The sequence below is a fragment of the Gadus macrocephalus genome, chromosome 10 (genome assembly GCF_031168955.1).
Source record: "Gadus macrocephalus chromosome 10, ASM3116895v1".
In the NCBI taxonomy this organism is placed as follows: Eukaryota; Metazoa; Chordata; class Actinopteri; order Gadiformes; family Gadidae; genus Gadus; species Gadus macrocephalus.
The window spans coordinates 21,245,416-21,267,971 of NC_082391.1; the positions used below are offsets into that span (position 1 = coordinate 21,245,416).

The following is a 22,556-nucleotide window of genomic DNA, read 5'->3' on the forward strand; positions in this document are numbered from 1 at the left end:
CATTTTTATGGTCGCAATCATTTAAATGCTATGCTTGCTTGGAATACCCTCCGCCTCATTGTAAGTCACTATGGAACAGAAGCGTCTGCTGAATGCCTCAACCCAAATGTAAATTCAATTTAGAAAAAGAAATAAACAATTGAACCAAGGTTATCTGGGAAGCGCAATATGAGAGGAGGGAATGGTTCATTTGCTGGGATTACGGAGCGTGGAGCTGAATCTGTTCGAGTTGCTCTCTTGTGTATCTCCCAGTGGAAGAACCAGATACCCCGGCACCCCCAACGCAAGACACCTCTGTACCAGACACCACCAGCACCGGGGCCCCAAACAGCCCCTTGCACCCCCAGCAGGACCATGCACCCCAGCGCCAGACAGTCCCATAACCTGACAGCACCAGACACCCCTAGGACCAGACAGCCCCAGCACAAGGTCCCCCCATTAACGGACACCCTTAGCAGCAGACACCCAAACCAGCAGTCACCCCCAAGCCCCATGCAGCCCGAGCGTGTGTGTGTGTGTGTGTGTGTGTGTGTGTGTGTGTGTGTGACACACGCACACGCACGCACACAAATTGATCGCAGCATAATTCTTTGAAGCCTTTAAACTCTCTCTACCTCTAGTCGGTCTGTCTGCGTGTCTGACTCTTATCAAGCTAAAAAATGGTATCACATACTGCTACTACTACTACTAAGACCTGGACCACCCTTAAATATTAATTCTGGTCTGTTAAATTTTAGATTACCCTCATCCATCCATCATGTTTGCTTCGGTTAGATTCCGGCGGTTGCTATTATTTATTATGACTCCCATTAGCCTAGTGTACACCAATCCCCCCTACCCTACCCTAACACCTTGCGGGGTTCCCTTTGGTTGGAACGGATTTGACAGGGCCCGGACACACACTGGCTGGTCCATTAGCTCAGAACTGGGCTTGGCTCGTCTACATCTGACCACGACTATATTGGACTGGCCCTCAGCCCCGACCAGACACTGAGACTTAGGCCCAATCTCAATACTTCCCCTTACCCCTTATCTTCCCCCTTACCCTTGAAGTTGCGCGTTCATGCGAGAGCTAGTGGTGTCTCAATACCCAATTTGATCAAGATTAAGGGATAAGATTGAGTGCTATGTACCCCTTATTTTTAAGATGATTTGAGAGCTCACTTGGGCCGAATCTCGATTCTTCCCCTTGCCCCTTTTGCTTTATCTTTGTCTTTGTCTTTGTCTTTGTCTTGGTTAAGACAAAGACAAAGATAAAGCAAAAGGGGCAAGGGGAAGAATCGAGATTCGGCCTTAATGTGAAGGACTTGGGCACTATGCCCGCCCCCTTAGCCTTCTCCTCTGGTCCGCCGGAACTTTGTGTTGATGGGTTTGGGAACAAATTTTGTGCTTCATGCCTGAGTGTGAACTTACTGAGCATTGCGGCACAAGCTGGAACGAATATGGAAACGGTTACGAAGCATCAGCAAACTTCAGAAGGTTGCTGGCTAGCTTGGCTCAAAGGTTGCAGGTCACAGGCTACGTCCCCCCAGATTTTCTACTGAGGTTTCTATGAGGAAAGCGCCTGTCCTTGATCACTTCCGATTTATATATTTCAATTATTACTATTACAAAGTAACCTTCAGTGAATACAGATACAATACAAACGTGCCGACCTTGAAACCTCGGATAGACAGAGGTCGTTCGGGGAATTCTTAAGGTGAATCGCAAAATAAGAAGCAGGCAGAAAATACATAAAAAAAATGGAATGTTGAGGACAGCGACCACCGGGACTCGACCAGGAACATCAGGAGGGTTGGCATGGGAACAGTTAGGGTGTGTCCTTCTTCCTCAAGGATGCAGACAGGTTAGGCTGAGGACATTGAATCCTATGCGATCCTTCTCCTCGCTTGGATGATTCTCTGTATGTTTTTGCGTGTTTTTTGCATGTTCTGTGCGTGTTTTCTGCTAAATCCTTGTGTTTGTGTCTCCTCCAGGCCTTCTCGTCGTGTATGGGAACATGATGCTGGAGATGGAGGAGCTAGTCAATGAAAGGTCAGCTTTGTCTCTTTAACCTTGAAGACCTAGTCCACTTCTACCAGTGTTACAAATACCTTGTGCATGGGTTCCCAAATGTCTTGTTCTTAATAGTTCACTGTAACCATTCAAAACCACTTTCTATGTATTCTCAAGGATCAACTTCTTGGCTCTCCTCTTATGTCGTCTCTTCTTCTCCGGCCCTCTCTCCTTTGCTTTTCTCTTCTCCTGTTTTTTTTCCCTCTAATCTCTATTCTCTTTATATTTTCTCATCTTTCCTCCCCTATCCATAGAGAGAGGGAGAGAGAGAGAGGGAGAGAGAGAGGGAGGGAGGGAGGGAGAGAGAGAGAGAGGGAGGCAGAGGGAGGGAGAGGGAGAGGGGGGGAGGGGGAAGGAGAGGGACTACAGAGACAAACATTACATACATAAGTATGTAAATCAGCAGCTGCTAAAGGACTGAGTACACAGAGGCCAAGGCTTAGTATCCTAGCCATACAGAGACTTGTATTACAGATTTATAGGGACTATTATTACAGCCATACAGGGATACAACACATGCTTGTGTGTAACATGGCAAGGTTAAGTGGTGTAGGACCATCCGCTTCCCTGCAATACGGTCATCCAGGGAGTGATAGCTTTTGAAGGGGTCTTCTCGGATCAGCAGATCGACGTCTTGCTGTCGGTGACCTTGGCCCGGCGATCGTCGCGCCACGCCAGTCACTCTGATTTATGGTCCGCTCCTCACTCTCCAGTGCCCACTGCCTGACCTACATATGTGTACATCCTACAGTCACAGAACATATGGGCGCACGCAGAGATGGAACAGATGGAAAGAGGGGGGGGGGGGGGGGGAGAGATGGTTGGGGGGTAGAGAGGAAAGAGAGGGATGGTATGTCCATATGGGTTGGATTCATCTGTTTGAAAATTTAGTTTTTCCATATTGGATGCTGCGGGTGTCAGTTTAAACTTCGGTTTAAATTACTGTTTGTGTGTGCGTGTGTTGTATGCCCTTATTTGGACCTCTTACCATCCAATGGTTTCCCTATTTCTTAAGTCCATGACTCACCTTCAGAGTATCACCATGGCACCTGGCTCTCCTTCCCTAGCCCCTCTCATCCTCCTACCTCTCCACCTTCATCCCCTTCATCAGCATTCCTCTTATCTTTTCCTCCTTCCCCTTCTTCTCCTCCTCCTCCTCCCTCTCCTCCTCCTCCTCCTCCATCTCCTTTCTCTCCTCCTCCACATCCCTCTCCTCCACAAAGATGATCAATTAAGGATCTAGAGTGAGGAATGGTTATATTTAGGTATTATGGTAGGGATGGTTAAATGCACAATCCTCTTCTAGATAGAGGATTGTTGTATTTAGGTTTATGGCTAGAAATGGTTAAATGTAGGTTCTAGATTAAGGGTTGTTACATTTCGGGATGACGGTGAGATGGCTAAATGAAGGAACTGTCTGAAGATGGTTGAGTTGAGGTATTAGGCTAGAGAAGGTCAAAGGTATGTACTAGATTAAAGATGGTTGAGTTCAGATAGGGCTAAGGTCTGGATGACAGTGTTTGTTTTGGCTGATAAATGATCTTGAAACTTTGGTATGTATCATGGCTCTGAATACAACCATTGCTACAATGACACAGCTAGCTATAGTTTGCGCTCTTATATTTATATTTCCTGTAAAAAGGCATTATAAAACATTGAGATACACGGCTTGGCAAAGCGGAGGAGTTGTTTTTTAAAGGTTGCATCGTCACGGCGACATTTTTGCTAAATAACCCGCACTTGCTGGAGTCCTGCTGTGCTTCTCCCTGCTTCCCTTTCTCTCCACAAACCGAGGGTACGCAGACCCAGAGCAGAGAGCGAGCACAAAGCCTGATATCTCTGCCAAACACGCGTCTACTTCAAATACACACTTTCCATTCTTGCCCAAGCATGATTCTCTCAAATTCAATTCGTTTTCGAATCAAAGGCTTTTTTCGGCATGACAAAATATATTCCTTAATATTACCTAAACTGCAGCAAGTAATGGTACACCAAGAAACCTGAACAGTTACAAAGATAATTGTGCATAGATGATTTATATATTTTAACAATAACAGCATTATGGTTTTTCCCTTTATTTTTATTTCTGTGATCTAAAAATAATTACGCTCCCAAATCACGATTAAGGAGAATATCGGCTGGTAAAATGAATGGTTTTGTGTTTTTTGAAGGCATTTCAATAATACACCAATTATGCATTAATTATATTGCGCTTTTCATGAGAAACAAAAATACAAAGCTCTGAGTACTTCCAAATTACAGTTTAAGATAACAATAATCACTTTTCTACATTTAAGAGGATCTAAAAAAAAAAATATTATATTGTATTGTCATATATAAATGTTATGCAATGTAAATAATGCACATTTCTTGCTAATGATGTTTTAAAGCAGGGTTTATTACAAAAAGGGAAATTATATTATATTTACTTTGATATACTTTGGTATTAATACACAGTCTAGTAATGGGAACATGATACATGATATGTTGTTGCTACTGAGGAGGAAACTTTTGTACAAAATGCAAGGGGGAGCCTCGGAACTATTCAGCTCTCTGGTGTCAGACAGGGTCAGGGGTCACGGGGTCAGACGGGGTCCCAGGGTCGGATGGCACCAGGTCAATCAGATCAGTTGTTGTTTCAGTCTTCCATCTGATGACAATCCACCATCCTCCTCCGCCGACCTCCTCACCCTTTTTGTTTATCTCCTCGCTGCACCTCAGGCCAACACTTTGGATTTTGGATGGGCGCGCTTGGCAGCAGTGTTCACATCCAGACAGCGTTAAAGCAAACACACCCAGAGCCAGCCACAGCCAAGTGGCTTCCGTTGACAACCCTTTCACTGGTCTTAAAAACAGAACGCTATTCATCCATCCATGCATCAAGAAGTCCTTTGGGTCTTATCTCGTTATTGAGCCAATCCAATCGACCATGGCTTTCTTTCGCTGTACTCTGATCATTCCCTCGTTCTACCTTTGATATCCCAGTGATTGGCTCCTGTAGCTTTGGCTCGTTTACATGATTTCTCAAGCAGAATTAATTAGTTCGCTCAGACATTGATTCTCACGGTTGCTTTGACACACACACACACACCACAGACATATACACACACACACACACACACACACACACACACACACACACACACACACACACACACACCACAGACATATACACACACACACCACAGACATATACACATAAATAGAAGACCCATCCGCACAGAGTGGGCGTCCCAGGAGGTTCCCAGGTGGTTTGTGTCTGTGCCTATGTGTGTGTGTATGTGTGTGCATGCACATGTCATTGTATAACAAGCTGTCAGATTCCCCATGGATGTGCCGGCCCCCCTGAAGGCCTGTTACTGTAGCCCCCCAGGGGCGTAGACTCAGCTCCACTTCCCTGGGACCGTGTCTGTTCCCTCTCCCCCCAAGAGACCCCCCTCATCCTGCGTTAGACCATCCTGTCACACACATGTTTGCACACTTAGTCGTGCGAGATCAGTGACCGAACATTGATATGATACACATTTATAGTTGGACTACTATACTAGAAGTAAATATGTTTAAAAGTTTGTTTATATGTTCCTTTCTTCACGTTTGTTGTTGTTCTTCATCTTCAACCTTCTTACCATTTAGTTATTTGGCGGTTTTGTCGTTTTCTTTCTGCCTTGTGGGACTTACTGATCTCATGAGTTCACATTTCAGTTTCTCGTTGAAGATCAGTCTGGCCAAAGCGGACTCATCAGCACGAGGCAATTAGGGTTTGTTGGCGACGAGACAAAGAGTGATGCAGAAGTTAGAAACAACGGTAACATCGGAACAAAGTGCTATCGACCGAGCAATAACGGTTTTATCGGATTAGAACTTTAAACGATTAACAGAAACTTGCAGTGAAGGCCTTTCTTAAAGGAGATGCTTTTGCTTTACTGGCTGATGTACTGCTGCGTCCGGCCAAAGCCAAGAGAGCAATGGTGTAGTTACTTCATCCAATTTTGCTGTGTCCATATGTGGAATAATTTTATGGCCCAGCCAAGAACTGACTGATATTCACTGAGAAATACAAAATTGAATATCTGCGTGGTCTCCTTAGACACTTATTCAAAGTTTTAGAGTGAATTAAGGATACAGGTCATCATGGAGCAGGGAGGGGAATAGGAGATTACACACACACACACACACACACACACACACACACACACACACACACACACACACACACACACACACACACACACACACACACACACACACAGTACCATAGTCACCAATAGTCAAGTAGTATTGACTACGTCCTCGCTGCATTAATATATTCTTTGCATGGCTTCTTTCTGTCGCAACTAACACATTTCCAGCGTATGACTGATGATGGCTCTAACGCTTGCCATGAACAAGGGCTTGTATGACTCAACCTGGATGCATGAACCATGCAGGCTTCCAGTTAAATCCATCCCTTGAATTGAAACTCTGGAACTAGATGTGCCCCTAGTGCCAGGCTCTGCTAACTCAAATCAGACCACTCTTAGCCAATGATTATCCCAACCTGCTGGGTGGATGAGGGTCTTGGGCAGAACCCCCGTAAATTTGCCCAATTTAATTGGCATTCATTCATTGTCATCTGGTGACATTGGCGGTGGTCTTCATAATATAAAGATCATAACAGGAAAGATGAAACTCTGTGTGTAGTTGTGTCTTACACAGGTGCATGTAAACTAGCCTGTATGCAGGTGACATGGGTTAGACCCACGCCTTTAACCTCCGACCCCTATATACAACTTCCTCTTTGGCAGTCAAATGAAGCAAATGCCTTCTAATTGCACTCGTCTGGCACCAATGGGAGTGCAGTAGCGTGTCGTGTTACCCAACAGAGGAGAGACTGTCTTCACAGAGAGGCTGTTATTCCATCTGTGCCCATGAAACCATAGCCAGACGCCTGAGCCATACATGAAACCTCCTCAGCGTCTCTGACCCACTAACCACTGCGTCTCCAGGGGAATCGGTGATGTCACATGAGCAGGGCTTGGCACAGATGCTTCTGATTGGTCAGGGAGTTTGTACTAATGTTTCACATCGTACACAGTGTACCCAACACCTGATTTCCTCTGCTTCTCCCTGGTAGCTGATCGCTCCTCTCCTTTGCGGATGCGGCGGGTGTTCAGGATCGAATGTGTTCCCAGATCTTCAATGCCGTTGCGTAATAGTTCTGCTGTCCGTTTAGTTGCCTGTAGACACTTGTTGTTGTGGTGGTGACCGTGGGTAATCCAGGAAGCTTGTAGTGTTTATCAATTAGTTTCTAGTCTGTCTCTTTTTAGAAGGGCCATAACATTGAAATCTGAAAAACATGAAGTGCTTAAGGGTTTGATACAGTTAGTAGCCTGCCATTTTTCATTTATCACTCCATCATCGTTTGGGCTTTCACACAAAAACTAAATGTAGTAATACAATTTAGTTGTGGTGGCATCCAAGTTTCATTACAACATGCCTATGATTTATTCAGTATTCTGAATGTTTAAATGGATTACACATAGAAGACATACATAGAAGACTAAGTGGAAGAACTGGGCAGCAGTGCTCAGTGTCCACGGATAGGAGACTGATCTCCCAGTTTCCAACAGTAGGAGACTATGGTATAACTGGGCAGCTCCCAGAATTCCCTGGTAGAAGAGTGTGGTTGTACTGGGCAGCTCTTAGTGTCCACATGTAGAAGACTCTGGTGGTACTGGGCAGCTCCCAGTATCAACCTCGAGAAGAATGTGGTTTTAATGGGCAGCACCCTCTCTATGTGGAGAATGCATTCATGTTTGTCTCTGGATACGTAGTACTGCATGATTTAACTTTAGTTTTTCACTGAAACATTGATTCCAGATAATTGCCTCTTTCTAAATTGAAATAGATTCGTGTGCTCATTTCTTGGGTAAACTCTTGAGCTTTAGGCTTGACTCTGATTTGGTGAAGTTAAGTAATACGTGCAGTGATTTGGCCAACCAATAATAAGACCAGCGTCTACTGCACACACCACTAGTACCTTGAATTTATTATGCTGCTCTTTTTCGACAAATTGTATTTTTGTATTCTACCGAATGGTATAATGATTTTAATGGACATTTGAAATGCCGGCACATCGGCATTCCATCGAAAGAGCCGATTGATGCTGGGAGGTTTTATCAACCGAAACCTAGCAACAGATCTCCTCATCCAACTCTGTGGAGCAACAATAATAGAATTTCCCTCATCCATTCATATGCTTAGGTAAATGTTAATGAATTCATTGTAGCTACTGTGCACATATATTAAAGGTAGGGAAGGCAATTTAACTAGGAATAAATAATAAATAGGAAGGGAATGCTATTTACAATCAATAATTGGTCTCAGTAATGATCAATGCACCCCTACACTCCATGAACCCTCCGACATTGAGCCCCGCCCCTATTATCCTGCTCCGTCAGTACGAATCCTTCTGTGCTCTTAGCAGAGACTACATGGTTGTTAACAATAGACAACAACCAAGGGTGGTGGAAGGGAATGTTATTTATAATAATATCTATTATAAATGACATTTATAATAGATGAATATCCTGTTATACTTTGAAATGGGTCACATTACATCAGTAAGAATCCCTCTGAGCTCGTAGCAGAAACTGTGGTGGAGAGATTAGTGGATCATTAATTTATTCATACTAGATTGATTATTTATTGTTTACTTAATGAATCCCAGGACTTGACTGGGAGTCTCATTATTCTACCAAATAAGGTTATATACTGTGTGTACATATACTGGGTGTGTATATTGTGCATTTGGCTTCAGGAATGCTGCTTCCATAGAGACAACACATTGCATTTCTTATCCATTTAGTTAAAAATATTGATTGCAGAGATTTGAGACAGAATTCATCTCAATATAATCAAGATTTTTTTTTATGAGTGCTTGAAAGACAACACACTAAGATGGATGTGTCATTCTTTATGGAAAATAAAGGATTGGTTAGCAATGATTTATCGTATTTATTGGATTTTATTAGAAACAATGGAGGATATAACGGGATTAAAGTCTCATTAGACAGTCCATTAGTGGTGAGAAGGTCTGCTTAGTGCAACTGGAAAAAATTATAAATACAAATGAATACGGACAGCTGGTAATCAGATTGTGTGTGTGTGTGTGTGTGTGAGTGTGGTCCTACCCCTAGCGTGTTGGATAAGATGGATCCCTCTGGGCAGTCTATTTAGAAGTTTAGAAAGCGAAAGGCAAAAGAACCCTGAGCAAATAAATCGTTTATTATTATTATTTGTATTATTACTATTATAAAATATTTGACAATATGCTTTGTTGAAGTTCAGCTGTCCCCTAGATACATATGCCCACATGAAACGCCCGCACGCACACACACACACACACACACACACACACACACACACACACACACACACACACACACACACACACACACACACACACACACACACACACACACACACACACACACACACACACACACACACACACACACACACTATTGCTTGTATTAAATCAATATAGTCAATAGTTAACCTGAATCTTCCAAACAATATTATTTTATGACAAATAATGTTATTTGTGTGAGAAATTAGACATTCCTATGTTCATGAATTATTAATTCAGTAGTTAGGATCACAATACAGCCCAGGGCCCAGTTTCGCGAAAGCATCGTTTAAGTGGATCGCGAAGTGCGCCGAAAGCATCGCCTAAGTGGATCGTGAAGTGCGTCATACGAGCATCGTACACTTTTCACACCGTTTCCCGAAAGTATCGTTGGTAACGGACGTCGTGAAAACGCTCGTAGCTAACGAGGACTCCAGGGGTACTCGTAGGATGCTAAGAGCATCGTTAGCCTACTATAGCCTCAGTGGCGTCACCAGCGGACATTCCGTGTATTGGGTGCGTTTTGTTAAAACACATCCAATACCACGGAATGCCCAGCTGGCACTATTTCGCAACCAAAAACAGTGGTTACCGTCGATATATTACTCATAGACTACTGTTAGATTTAAACAGCAAAGATAGAGACATGTTAGAAGTCAACAACAACATCATTTATTGCAGCAATTTAAAATTCCAAAAATACATGCACAGCCGAAATGTACCGATCAATCGCCACGTCACAAGGCATGTAATAAAATCTAATGATTCCATTGCTCTTGTGAGGTCGCTTTCGAGCTGCACTTGCTGTCTCCCTCTGATTTTAATTCAACCATCGTGGTTAAAATGTCCTCATATTGATCAATGACAGAAGACATAGGCTACTGTAGACATCATGTAGGCATCATGCTGAGACCAGCGGGTGTCGGATAATTTCTGCAGGCGTTTTTTGATGCGATTGTTTGCATTAAGCACTGTAGGCGCTTCGGTGAGGCTGTGATGAAGTTCACTATTTATTGGACCGTGTCTAGACAGTAACGAACATCCCTGACCATAGTTAATCGCGTTTGTAGTCTACACTCAGAGTCGTGAACTCATTATTGCATGCGGGTGTCTTCATTCATAAAAAATTTAAGTTTGCAATAATACAAATTATTCTAGAGGTCTAGACTCCGTGCGCAGCCCCAGTGAACCAAGAAAGCCCACGCTGTGATGACCAGGGGGTTGACCCCCTCGGTTTTACACAGGAAACTTGAGATAAGAAGGTGAAATCGCCGGGCGTGCCAAGCTGCGACCGAACCGGCTTGGCAGCGTAAAAAGACCTATAGCCTACATCATCCTGCCACTAGGCCTAGTCAATTGTGTTTTAATATCTTTAGCATTCAAATTATTGCAGTCTATTCTTTTCGTAGGCTACTCTGCTGTTGGCCTTGATGGGGAGATATTTTAACGCTTTTTAACCCCATTTTCCTGCGACATTCCTGCGTCTCCCTCAGTACGGAGCCCATTTCAGCACTGCGTCAGTAGACAGTTGCAATCTTATGAACGTCGTGAGTGCAGTGAACGCGTGTTCATGTTAAGAGGAGTTTCGGGAAACGCTCCAAAGAAATTCACGATGGTTCGCAAGATCCATCGTGAGAATGATCTTACGAGCGAAGATCCATCGTTTTCGGGAAACAAGGTCCAGATCTGCCATAGAAAAATTGGGTTTGAATCAGGTTCTTGTGAGCAATCAAGTATGGAACTGTGAAACGTCTCAAAATCTCATCATAAATGCTTCAAAATTAAGGTTTTGAAGCATTTATTTCCTGAATATCCTGCTTTGAACGTATGTTAAAAAAATATAAAGACAAAAGTACATTTTATTTTGAAATATTTGTAAAGCCAATACTTTTTTTATGTGTTGAGCTCATTTTCTTGCTGTCTATTATTGTAATTGAGCCAAATGCTAGCCTGAGCGCTATCTGTTAAGCCCATAGCAACACTGATAGCCTTATGAATAGCCTCCAGCTCCAATTATTCTACTTTTTGTGAGTCAACAAAACCTTCTGACTCCAGCTTACAAATACTTAATATGAAGACATCTGCGCTACTGTTTATTCCTCTTTGGCCATTTTGATTGGTGCTATAAATCTTTCAACACTTTAGTTTCAAATGATTGATTAATTGTATTTTCTATAAAAAAAAACCTGCGTCCCACCTGTGAGTCACCAGTAGGGTCGTGACCCAGAGTTTTCTACACCGCCCTCTTCTAGACATCCCATAATGAGCTGACTGCAACCTCAACCCTGCTTAGTCCAGTTGGCAGAGGCCGTTGTTGTTGCTGTTGTGGTTCCAACAACTTTCAAGTGAGGGTGTGGGGCTGATGTTGAGATGTTATCCAATGGAATTCCTATCCTCTCTATTGGAAATATCTTTGTGTTATGCAGTAGTGGGAAGGGCTAGGGTGACGTAGTCTTAGTCCCACATGCATTTCATGACATTTCCTCTCCACTCATCCACCACCGACGACATCACTCGGCACCACTCTCTACCGCAAACCACCCCTTTACCGCCATCAACCCTACCTCCTCATCCACCCTAATCCACCAACACCCCAAACCACAACTGCTTCAACACACAACCACCCCCACCACCATCTCTTACACCATCATCACTACCTCCATCACCAGTCCAACAGCTCCACCTCCATCCTCTCAAGCAAACTCTGTCTCAGTGCTCCGCATGATGTGGATCTCCATGGTTTTACCGTTGTGTTGACTGGATGCCATGAGAGGCATACCTGCAGGTTTGCGTCACTGGTCAGAGTGGTCGAGGTCATGTCATCTGCCTCTCTCTATTCTCTTTTCTCTCTTCCTTCCCCTGACCGTGTTGGTTTTCGTCCTCTAATGTTCTCTCTATCTGTCTCTCTTTACGTCGTATTTTCTTGCTCATGGCCGTCCTTCACTCAACATCCAGAAGACGAGACTTAAAGCCACTGGCTTCTCTCTTCACTCATAACAATCACCCAAGGGGGACACACTGTCCTTTACAATGGCAAATAGTTATTGATGGAATCTGTGTAGTCCTTTAGCAGAGACACCTTTATTAAGGTATTGAGGCGCATGTTAGGGGCTAGGATGAGGATACTTAGGTTCAAACCAAGAAACATTTGGCTTGGAGATCTATACTCTAGCATTCATTATTCATTAGTCATTACACTACCCTTACCAAAGGACCTATACTCCTAATTTCTTTGTGCAACATATATATAATATAATAATATATAATATAATATAAATACTTTATTGTCATTGTACAGAATACAACAAAATTAGGACACTACTACTGAAGACAAGGGGAAACATCAGAAAATAAATATGTACGTACATGTATGGTACTCTGTGTTATAGTATAAATGCTGGTAAACTTTGGTAATGCTATCTAGTGACCTTGTATTTGTTGGAAGGTCTTTCATACGCAACGATCAAGAGGGCTACAACAAAGTCACACAAATGTCAAGGTTTACAGCAATATTATGGAAAAAATTATAGTGGAAAAAGGTTGACAGGCTCTTTTCCGATTTCAGGAAAGACAAGAAGCTTATCTCTCCTCTGGTTTCTGGGCATTACGCTGGCATGGTTTGATGACGCTTGGATTAAGTTTACAATTTAAATGTAGATCCAAATCGTAGGGACCATCCGTCTTCTAAATTGATATATATCTGCAACAAACATGCAGCCTCGAAAACATTTAAAGTTAGGTAAATTCAGATTTGATAAATCTGATCAAACAGCGAGATTTAGCCATGGGAAGTTGAAGACAGCTAAGAAATAAAAGCAGGACTAAACTAGAAATGTCAAGGCCGTTAATTATGCTGACTTTCTAAACATTAAAAAAATTGAAGACAGATCTGGAGACAAGCAATTGACCATCTCAATATGTCTGGCAGTAGATTAATCAGGTATTGTTCAAAGATTGCATCATTGAAGAACCCTCAGATTCAATCAACATTTCACTTCTATCGGTGTCACTTCTACCGCCAAGTTACACAAACAAACCAACAACAAAACAAATAAACACACCAGAATCTCTTTGCAGACTTCTTGTGGAATTGACCTCCAAACTCCTAATTATATTCAAGACCAGTGATTGGGATTACGGCGTTATAAATAACGGATTTATTAACGGCGTTACTTTTTAAAGTAAAAAGTAATCGAATAGATTACTCTTCCCATCATTAAAACGCTGTTTTCCGTTACTTCCAAAAAATGTGGCGCGTTACTATAATTGCTGCTGTTTTTTCATCAGACCAACTAGATCTTTCTCTCTCCTTTACTTTCCTTGGTAAGTGGGCACGAGACAATCGTAAAAAATCTAAATCTAAATGCAGATGATACTGTAGTATATGATGCTAGTTCATATACATTATGGATCATTATATATCTAGATTCTCTCTAGTCAGAGTTTGACCGGATACTGAACAGTTGTTTTTTTACAAATTGGATTTTTCTTAATCTCACAAAGTCTTGCATCACACTGTTTGGTACAAGGCAACGGCTTAAATCTGCTACTGATAATTTTTCTATTTTCCATCTGATGTGGCAGTACTCATTAAGGTTGACTTTGTAACATATATGGCTATGGTTTTGCTCTGAATTATCAGACAAAAATCACATTGATTATTTATCTAAAATATTCATAGTAATATTTGTGTTTTGTACATATCAAATAACTATTTTACCATGAGGGTACAAAATAAACTGTATAAAACTTGTTATTGCCTGTTTTTGACTACTGTATAATATACAATCAACTGACTTTCGCTCGAAAATAGACGACAGCTGCACTGGTAACAGTTAATTTTCTAATGTATTCATTTCAACCATTCTATCTTTTTACAGGAACTACTCACTTTAATTTCACTTTAATTAGGGAAAATAGTTTTTAATTATAAGGCTCCTAGAGATTGGAACAACCCACCAACTTTTCTGAAATCTCTTCATTATTTAGGTTAATTAAAAAATGCTCTTATCACTCACCTCACAACTGCCTGCCTCATCAACTGTCATTATTTACTGTTGTTAAAACAGGTGTGGCTGTCTAGATTTATTGGTGTGTGTGCTTGATTGTGTGTGTTTGTTTTTGTCCTTTCATAATTAGTCTAATTGTTACTATAATTTGTTGCAAGGTTGCAATGTTGTGTCTGCTATTTGTTGCATATTGTGTGGTATCTCATGTTGTGTCTTTTGTCTAGACCCCCTCGAAACGGAATGGTACGTCTCAAGGGGTTTTATCCTGAAATTATAACTTTCTTCACTAGCCTCATACCTGAAGCAGCCCTTTGTTTGACAGGATAGTAGGTGGTCGGGTCAAGTTCACAGGGATGTAGTTTCAATAGTCCCCTAACCCTATTCCCATGTTAAATCCATTTTATCCCCCTCCCCATCTTTCCCCCGTCTTTCTGCCACCTGCGTCAGCTCCAATCCCTCCCCCCTTCCGAGACACATAAATGGTCCATAATTGAAACAGGAAACGTTCGGGAAATTAAAGAAAACCCTTCGCGTTTTATTTTGTGTGGGAGGCTGTGGGGATCGGAGCTGCATGGATTGCTACTAGGGGAACTGGCTTCCAACGTCTCCCAAGGGGTTTTGTTCCACATTTACAGCACCGGCTGCCTAATATGCGTCTAATTTGAGTATGAATCACACGGAATAGCGGTCCGTTTTGTTTTTCCATTGGACCAATCAGCTGTCGAGGATTTGGCCTGGATCCAGCCGCACAGCTTTCTCCTTTTTACAACTTTTTATTAGACGTTCGCTGCTGGGAAGTGTCATGATGTCAGTTTGTCGGAATGCGCGAGAACCGAGCAACTGCCACCAGCACTGTAACCCATTTCTGATTTGTCAATATTCATTTGAATAATTTCACAGCTGCCATAATGTGTGAAGCAATGCTCTTATTTAGTTTCAAAAACAATAACCGTTAGCTAGAACTACTGTAATGTCCTTCGGCCCAATACCGACGGAATAACCCAAAAGAAGAGGCTTCATTTCGCTCGCTCAACCCCTCGGTAAACTAGCTTCCATAACTTTGGCTGAGAATAGCCTCTGCAGCTTGTCACATAACATATGCCATCCCTGTGTTGCAGCATTTCAGGTGCCATTTGGTGAGTGCAAGCCAGGCCAAGGGTAAACAAGAATGGCCACAGTAAATCCAGGAACAATCATCTGTAGGTCGACCGTAGCCGAGGGTTTGGGGGGGGGGCGCAGGAAGCTTTGATGAGGGTTTAGAACAAAGACGACAGAGGGTTTAAATGCTGGATGACGAACATGTATTGTTGAGGTTTGTTCTGTGTTTGTTGAGATATATTGTTCGAGAGAGTATCAAAGAGAGAGAGAGTGTGTGTGTGTTTGTGTGTATGTGTGTGTGAGTTTGTGTGTGTGTGGGATGATTGTTGAGTGTCTCTCTGCTTCTCGGAACTTGAGTGTATGGTTATTAATGTGTGTACACATGATTGATTGTAGATTATGCATTCCTGTATTTAGTATTTAGCTAAATAAGAAAGGCAAACCACTGGTAAAGTGTGTGTGTGTGTGTGTGTGTGTGTGTGTGTGTGTGTGTGTGTGTGTGTGTGTGTGTGTGTGTGTGTGTGTGTGTGTTTTGAGTATACGTCTGTGGAGTAGAGTGTGCAGCTGTTTGTGTGAGAGACCATTGCTCTCACAGAGAAATGGTTCCATTAGAGGCCACGTGTGTGTGCGTTTGTGTGTGTATTTTCTGTGTGTGTGTGGAAGTGTGTCTGAGTATTTTGCAATAAATATGGGGACACTGAATAGTGTCTCGGTTCTCTGAATAGCAGAGAGCGGTGTTATTATCATTCTGTTATTCGGTTCATTTGGAAGTCTTCTTGACCTTAGGCCTCCCTCCAAAGACACGGTTGACCGTTGACGCTGCTGCAGCTGGATTAGGGATAACGGTCACAGAGAATACATCCAGCTCGCAATTTCATTCGGGCCGAAGGAAATAATTGGAGTTAGCAGTGGAGTCCTTCACATGACTCCACGCAGCTACTTGGAATGGGTGATTTCACAAAGGGATGCCAAGCTCAGTTAACACATGTGTTTAGGGTTTGAGAGAAGGAATGAGAGAAGGAAGGAAGGAAAGAAAGCAAAAAAGGAAAAGGAAAGGGTGCCTTTGACAGTAATTCACACCAGACATAGTGTAGACAAACTGTATTTTTGATTCAATGTCCCCCCCATCACATTGCCACAGTCAGTCCCCTCCCCTCTCTCTTGGGTGAGGTTAAAACAACAGGAGTGAGATTGGAACGGAATGGTGCTCCAGGCCTGTCACTCCGGCCGTGGCCAAGGAGCCGCGCTTCAGGTCCATTTCCCGTCGCAGAAAGGAGAATATTCTGGAAGGAGACCAGTCAGGGGCCCCACTGCTGATTTACACGGCCAAACACCCCCTGCCCTCCGCAGGAGAGCAAGATGACCCCCCCAGCGCCCAAGGCAGGTCCCAGACTGGCAGGTTTATACACAGAGACACTCGGCGGAGGCACGGTTTGAAATTGCAAAAGATTATTCATTTGTTGACCCTGGAGTGGGCTTGACACATGGTCTAAATGTAAATGGACTGCATTTATATAGCGCTTTTCTAAACATTGGCCACCCAAAGCGCTTTACAATATTGCCTCACATTCACCATTCAGGCACACATTCACACATTCACACACCGACGGCGGAGTCAACCACGCAAGGGGGACAGCCAGCTCGTCAGGAGCAGTTAGGGTTAGGTGCCTTGCTCAAGGACACCTCGACACTGGGGAGCCGGGGATCGAACCAACAACCTTCAGGTTACCAGCCAACCCGCTCTACCTCCCGAGCTACTGCCACGCACACACACACACACGGACGGACGGACGGACGGACGGACGGACACACACACACACACACACACACACACACACACACACACACACACACACACACACACACACACACACACACACACACAGACACAGACGGACGGTTTAAAAAGATGGGGTCGGATTTCCATGGTGAGGGCAGGGAGATATTCCAAAGTTGTACGAAGGAATGACCGATAAATAAGGAAAATACATGCTATTTGCTTCCCATTCTTTTAACAAAATGTGACACTTTCCATGCCATCTGTATAAATCCTGAAAAATTATAGGCTACAGATGGCATCATGATCGTCGGACATAGCATAACTGGGTGACTCATTAGTCTCTGCTTTTGATCTACAATATTATTAATGTAATATCCTCCAAATTATACATATCTGGATAAAAAGTGACTTGGCTTGGCTTCACGTGGCTGTAGCACTTGGTCTTGGCCGACTTGCAGACTAAGTTTGGCCTTGTTCTCCACAAAAAACTGGGGTTACCGCCTGCATACTAGACTGCTTGTTCTCCCAGGGCCAAACACCATAGCTGTCTTGTTGCTATTGTTTGCAATTATGGGATGCTACGGCCTAGGCTACAGCAGTGTCAGCCAACAATTATATTCTGCCTTCAAAACGCTATGACCCGAGCCATGCATACAAACCTAGCCTGCATGTCTAATCATAGCTGTGCACTGCAGTTGATTGTACGCATAGAATTGCACTAAAAAACTTGTTTACTGCATTTTCATGAGGTTGGATTTATCTCTGCTGACTCCACTAACATTAAGACAGCTTAATATTCCATCCTGGTTTCGACGACGAGGAGGAGTGGAGGAGAATGGTAGGAGAGGAGGAAGGATGGAAGGAATGCAGGAAGGAAATGAGTAGGGTAGGAAGCTAGGAAGGAAAGAAGGTATGAAAGAAAGTCATTTGAATGGAATTGCAGGAGGTCTATCAACGGAAAAATACGTTTTTTTTTTCTTTTGAGTGTAGCTTCAACATTTGCCTTCTATCTATTCTTCAATGTTTTTGCGTTAACATTTAACAGGGCTTCCCCATAAAACACCGCACAGGCCTATGCCAGTGATAATGTAATGTAATGTTCATCAGAAACAGTGGCTGGGTGAGTTCCTATCAATTCTTGGGGTTCGCTACAGGTTGAGTAGCCCTGCTCTCGACGACTGCCTGGGGGGTTCTGCTACCTGATACCCTGATACCCCCCCCCCCATTTACCTCCATTATGTCATATCCGGGCTGATTGCTCAGTGTGATTTTGTGTGTGTGTTCACCTCAACGGACGTTCAAAGGTCAGCTGTATCAGGTGTATTCAGGGTCGTTGTACGTTCATGTATCACTCACTTGCTTGCCCTCTCGCTTTCGACCTCTAGCTGTTACTGTCACCTTTTCTATCATTTTAAGGGTTCTCTTTAAATCTTTCTCTCTCTAGCTTTCCATTTCTCTTGGTCTGCTGTCAATCAACTGTTTCGCTCCCCTTTTTGCTTCCTTCATGGTATGGTCTTTCTTGTTCTCTCTCTCTCACTCTCTGTCTCTCTCTCTTTCTCTCTCTCTCACTCTCTCTCAGTCTCTCTCTCTCTCTCTCTCTCTCTCTCTCTCTCTCTCTCTCTCTCTCTCTCTCTCTCTCTCTTTCTCTCTCACTCTCTCTCAGTCTCTCTCTCTCTCTCTTTCTCTCTCACTCTCTCTCAGTCTCTCTCTCTCTCTCTCAGTCTCTCTCTCTGTCTCGCTCTCTGTCTCAGTCTCTCTCGCTCTCTGTCTCTCTCTCTCTCTCTCTCTGTCTCTGTCTCTGTCTCTGTCTCTGTCTCTGTCTCAGTCTCTCTCTCTCTGTGTGTCTCTCTCTCTGTGTCTCTGTGTCTCTCTCTCTCTCTCTCTGTCTCTGTCTCTGTCTCTGTCTGTCTGTCTCTCTGTCTCAGTCTCTCTCGCTCTCTCAGTCTCTCTCGCTCTCTCAGTCTCTCTCGCTCTCTCAGTCTCTCTCGCTCTCTCTCTCTCTCTCTGTCTCTGTCTCTGTCTGTCTCTCTGTCTCTCTGTCTCTCTGTCTCAGTCTCTCTCTCTCTCTGTCTCTGTCTCTGTCTCTCTCGCTCTCGCTCTCTCTCAATATACATATGGCAGCGTCCCAAATAGTGCCTGACATGTGTTGTTTAATTGTTCTTTTAGTTCAGTTGCATTCTCCTGAAAGTAGCCGTGTTCTGTGCTCATTGTTTTTGTGTTGTGCTGAGGAACTGAAGTGTGGATGAATTAATAAACGCCTAACGCCTAAATTCTAAAGCCTGCGTCATCCATTCATCAAAATACCTCAGATTATTACATTATGCTCTGTATTTGTATGCGAGCTCCCAGCCTGCGCCGGCGGCCGGTGACGGCAGCATACTGGCCACGGCGTGTGCACGTGCGTGCGTGCGTCTCTGCATAAATGAACATTACAGCAGGGCTGTTCATTCACCTCACATCTGGCAGATCCTCCTGTCAGCCAGCTGTCCGACACATATCTTCGCTTACTAACCCTCATCACCTGGAACGGACAATGTAACTCTTATAGAGCAGTCGTATAATAGTTATTTATTCTCTATATTCCCGGATCGTCTCTTAATAAGGGTCCCTGATTTTCAGTCTTAAGGTCCTTAGTTTGATCCCCAATCAATCAGCCTAAACGGTCAACATCCTATAGCAAGATGCAGCTGCTCCTTGAAGTAGGTCACTTTGAGGTAAGATTTTTAAGGGGTGGAAAGAGAGAGAGAGGGAGAGAGTAGCAGAACAGCACCCCAAAAACGGTGCTATCAGACCATAGCATGCCATGGAGCAATGTTTGGAACTGGAACCGCCAATCAATGCAGTATTAGTCTTGTGGTATTTCATGTTTTATATGCATGTGAGTGAGTGTGAGTGTGTGTGTGTGTGAGCGTGCCTGTGTGTGTGTGTGTCTTTTTTGAATTTGTGTCTCTATTTTGTCTAAGTGTGTGTCTGTCTTTGTGTCTTTGCATGCGCTCGCTCGCACGTGTGTGTGTGTGGTCTTTGTGTGTGCACATGTCTGTGTGACTCTGTAGAGGTGTGTGTGTGTGCGTGTGAGTCACACAGTTTGTGTCAGTGCATGTGTCTGTGTCTCTGTGTGCGCTCGTGGGTGCGTGTTGATAATACCTCTATGCCGCTAAGCTGTTAGCGTGTGTTCGGATTAGCGGTTGTTCTGATACGCGGGCTTTTTGTAGCAGAGATCAAAGACCAGAGCTCGTCTGTGATCTCTGCCGCTCAGCGCCGAGTCGTACGCCAGGTACTGAGGGAATGCGCTTTCACAGCGCAACAAGCGCAGTAACAACCCAGAGGATTGGTACAGACACAGATCCTTAAAGCAACACAAACATGCTCTCTTGTCATCTCTGAGAGCGGAGGTGAAGTTCACCATGGTGGATGGTTTGGACCAGGGTGGAGAGGTGACTGGTTAGTGTTCAGGAGAAGGGGGGTTACACGCTGTTGGAGCCGTTGCCAGGGCGACAGGAAAGAAAGCAGTTTTTGAAGCAAAATCATTTGACCGTGATGGATATCAGACAACATATCAGATCCGACGTTTTAAGATAGAGCGATGCCAAGGAGGCAGCAGAAAATAGATGCATTTAATTAAATTGATGTGGTTTCTGTCACGTCGTGCTACTTACAGAACTGTGTTGTGACTGGGAGCCTGTGGCAGGAAGTGGGTGACGGAGGGGAGGGAGGGAGGGAGTGAGTGAGTGAGTGAGTGAGGGCAGGTGAGTGAGTTGAGTGAATGACTAAGGTGGGAGATTGCTGTGAGTAAATAATTCAGCGTGTCAATAGAGTGGGTAAGTGAGCAGGCGAGGGGAGGTGACTAAGTGATTGATGTGAGGGGACCTAAGAGGGCGAGGTGAGTGCGTGAGTGAATGAGGGAGGGAGGGAGGGAGTCATGTGAGGTGGAAAGGATGAATTTGTGTGTGATGAATGACTTGAAGTGTTGCTGTAAGCCACCGCCAGACGGACTGACTCAGGTGCTACATCTGTTATGGTTTCATTTTTACTAGTGCTGTCAAGTGTTTACAATATTTAATCGCGATTAATCGCATTCATGTCATAGTTAACTCACGATTAATCGCAAATCTTTTCTCTATGCTAAATATCCCTTGATTTCTTTGTCCCATTAATTGTTCTCATTTTAATGCTCTTATCAACATGGAGAAGTGCATCGGCTTGCCTTGTGCAAATGTTCTTTTATTGATAACAACATTGGCATACTGATCAAAACAGTATATGCTAATCGTTTAATTGCACTATAGTGCAATTAAACGATGAACATACAAACATACTGCCTTGAACATAGCAGTCAGGCTACTGCTTCTTTGTTTTGAGCCAAAGAAAAAAAAAAAAAAAAAAAAGTAAAAATAATAAATTGCGTTAATCGCGCAATATATTTTTTTTACGCCGTTACAATTGGTTTGCGTTAACGCCGTTAATAACGCGTTTAACTGACAGCACTAGTTTTTACACAATCACGATGTCAGTGATCGGGTCCCCTCAGCACTGTAACCACAGAGGCCGGAGGCTGAGGAGGAATGTTTCGGAGGGCACAAGACTTCTCTTTTTGGGGCATATTTGGGAAAACCACACATAAATTATCCTGCTTGTGCTGATTATGATAAAGGCTTCAGCACATGGAGACTGATTAGTGCTGCAGTGTCATACGCTGCCAAAAATCGCTTGGGGAGGGGTCTTGCATCATACATCTGCATCTTTCTGTCGACGAAATGAACCAGAAAATAATACATTTTCCCTCGACAAGATAGTCTAGTTTGTCTAGTCTGTTCGAATGACAGTGGATAAAATGTACTGGGTTGGATCCCTATTGTCGATAGTCCACCTGTATGCACCCTTCTGCATGATTCCCCATACAACTACCTGCGCCATAATGACATTGGTACGCACTGTTAAGTGACCGTGATCAAATGTCACTTGTCACTTACAAAACTTCAACCACCAACAATTTATCTTGGCTTTAATAGTAGCCCCACACACACGCACATGCACACACACGCGCAGGCACATAAACTCACACACCTCTTGTTTGCTTCCTGTGTTTCCATAGCAACGGGATGGTGAAGACGCTGGCCCTCATCTGCTTCCTGTCTCTGGTCATGCTGATGAGCATTCTGGGAAACCTGCTGGTCATGACGGCCGTCTGCAAGGACCGCCAGCTAAGGTGGGTCCACAACAACCT

At 43.6% G+C, this 22,556-nt stretch overlaps 1 protein-coding gene across 3 annotated transcripts in view; it reads left to right on the forward strand.

The window, feature by feature from the left end:
- htr4 (5-hydroxytryptamine receptor 4) overlaps positions 1–22,556 on the forward strand; it is an 82,906-nt gene that overhangs the window by 24,940 nt on the left and 35,410 nt on the right. For 2 of the 3 annotated variants that reach the window (XM_060063200.1, XM_060063199.1), the window contains exons 2-3: positions 1,977–2,034; positions 22,425–22,538. In XM_060063200.1, coding sequence (XP_059919183.1) covers positions 2,000–2,034; positions 22,425–22,538 — 149 coding nt within the window. In that variant the 5' untranslated portion in view covers positions 1,977–1,999. The remainder of the gene's footprint in view (positions 1–1,976; positions 2,035–22,424; positions 22,539–22,556) is intronic. The other variant, XM_060063201.1, reaches the window with a different exon arrangement.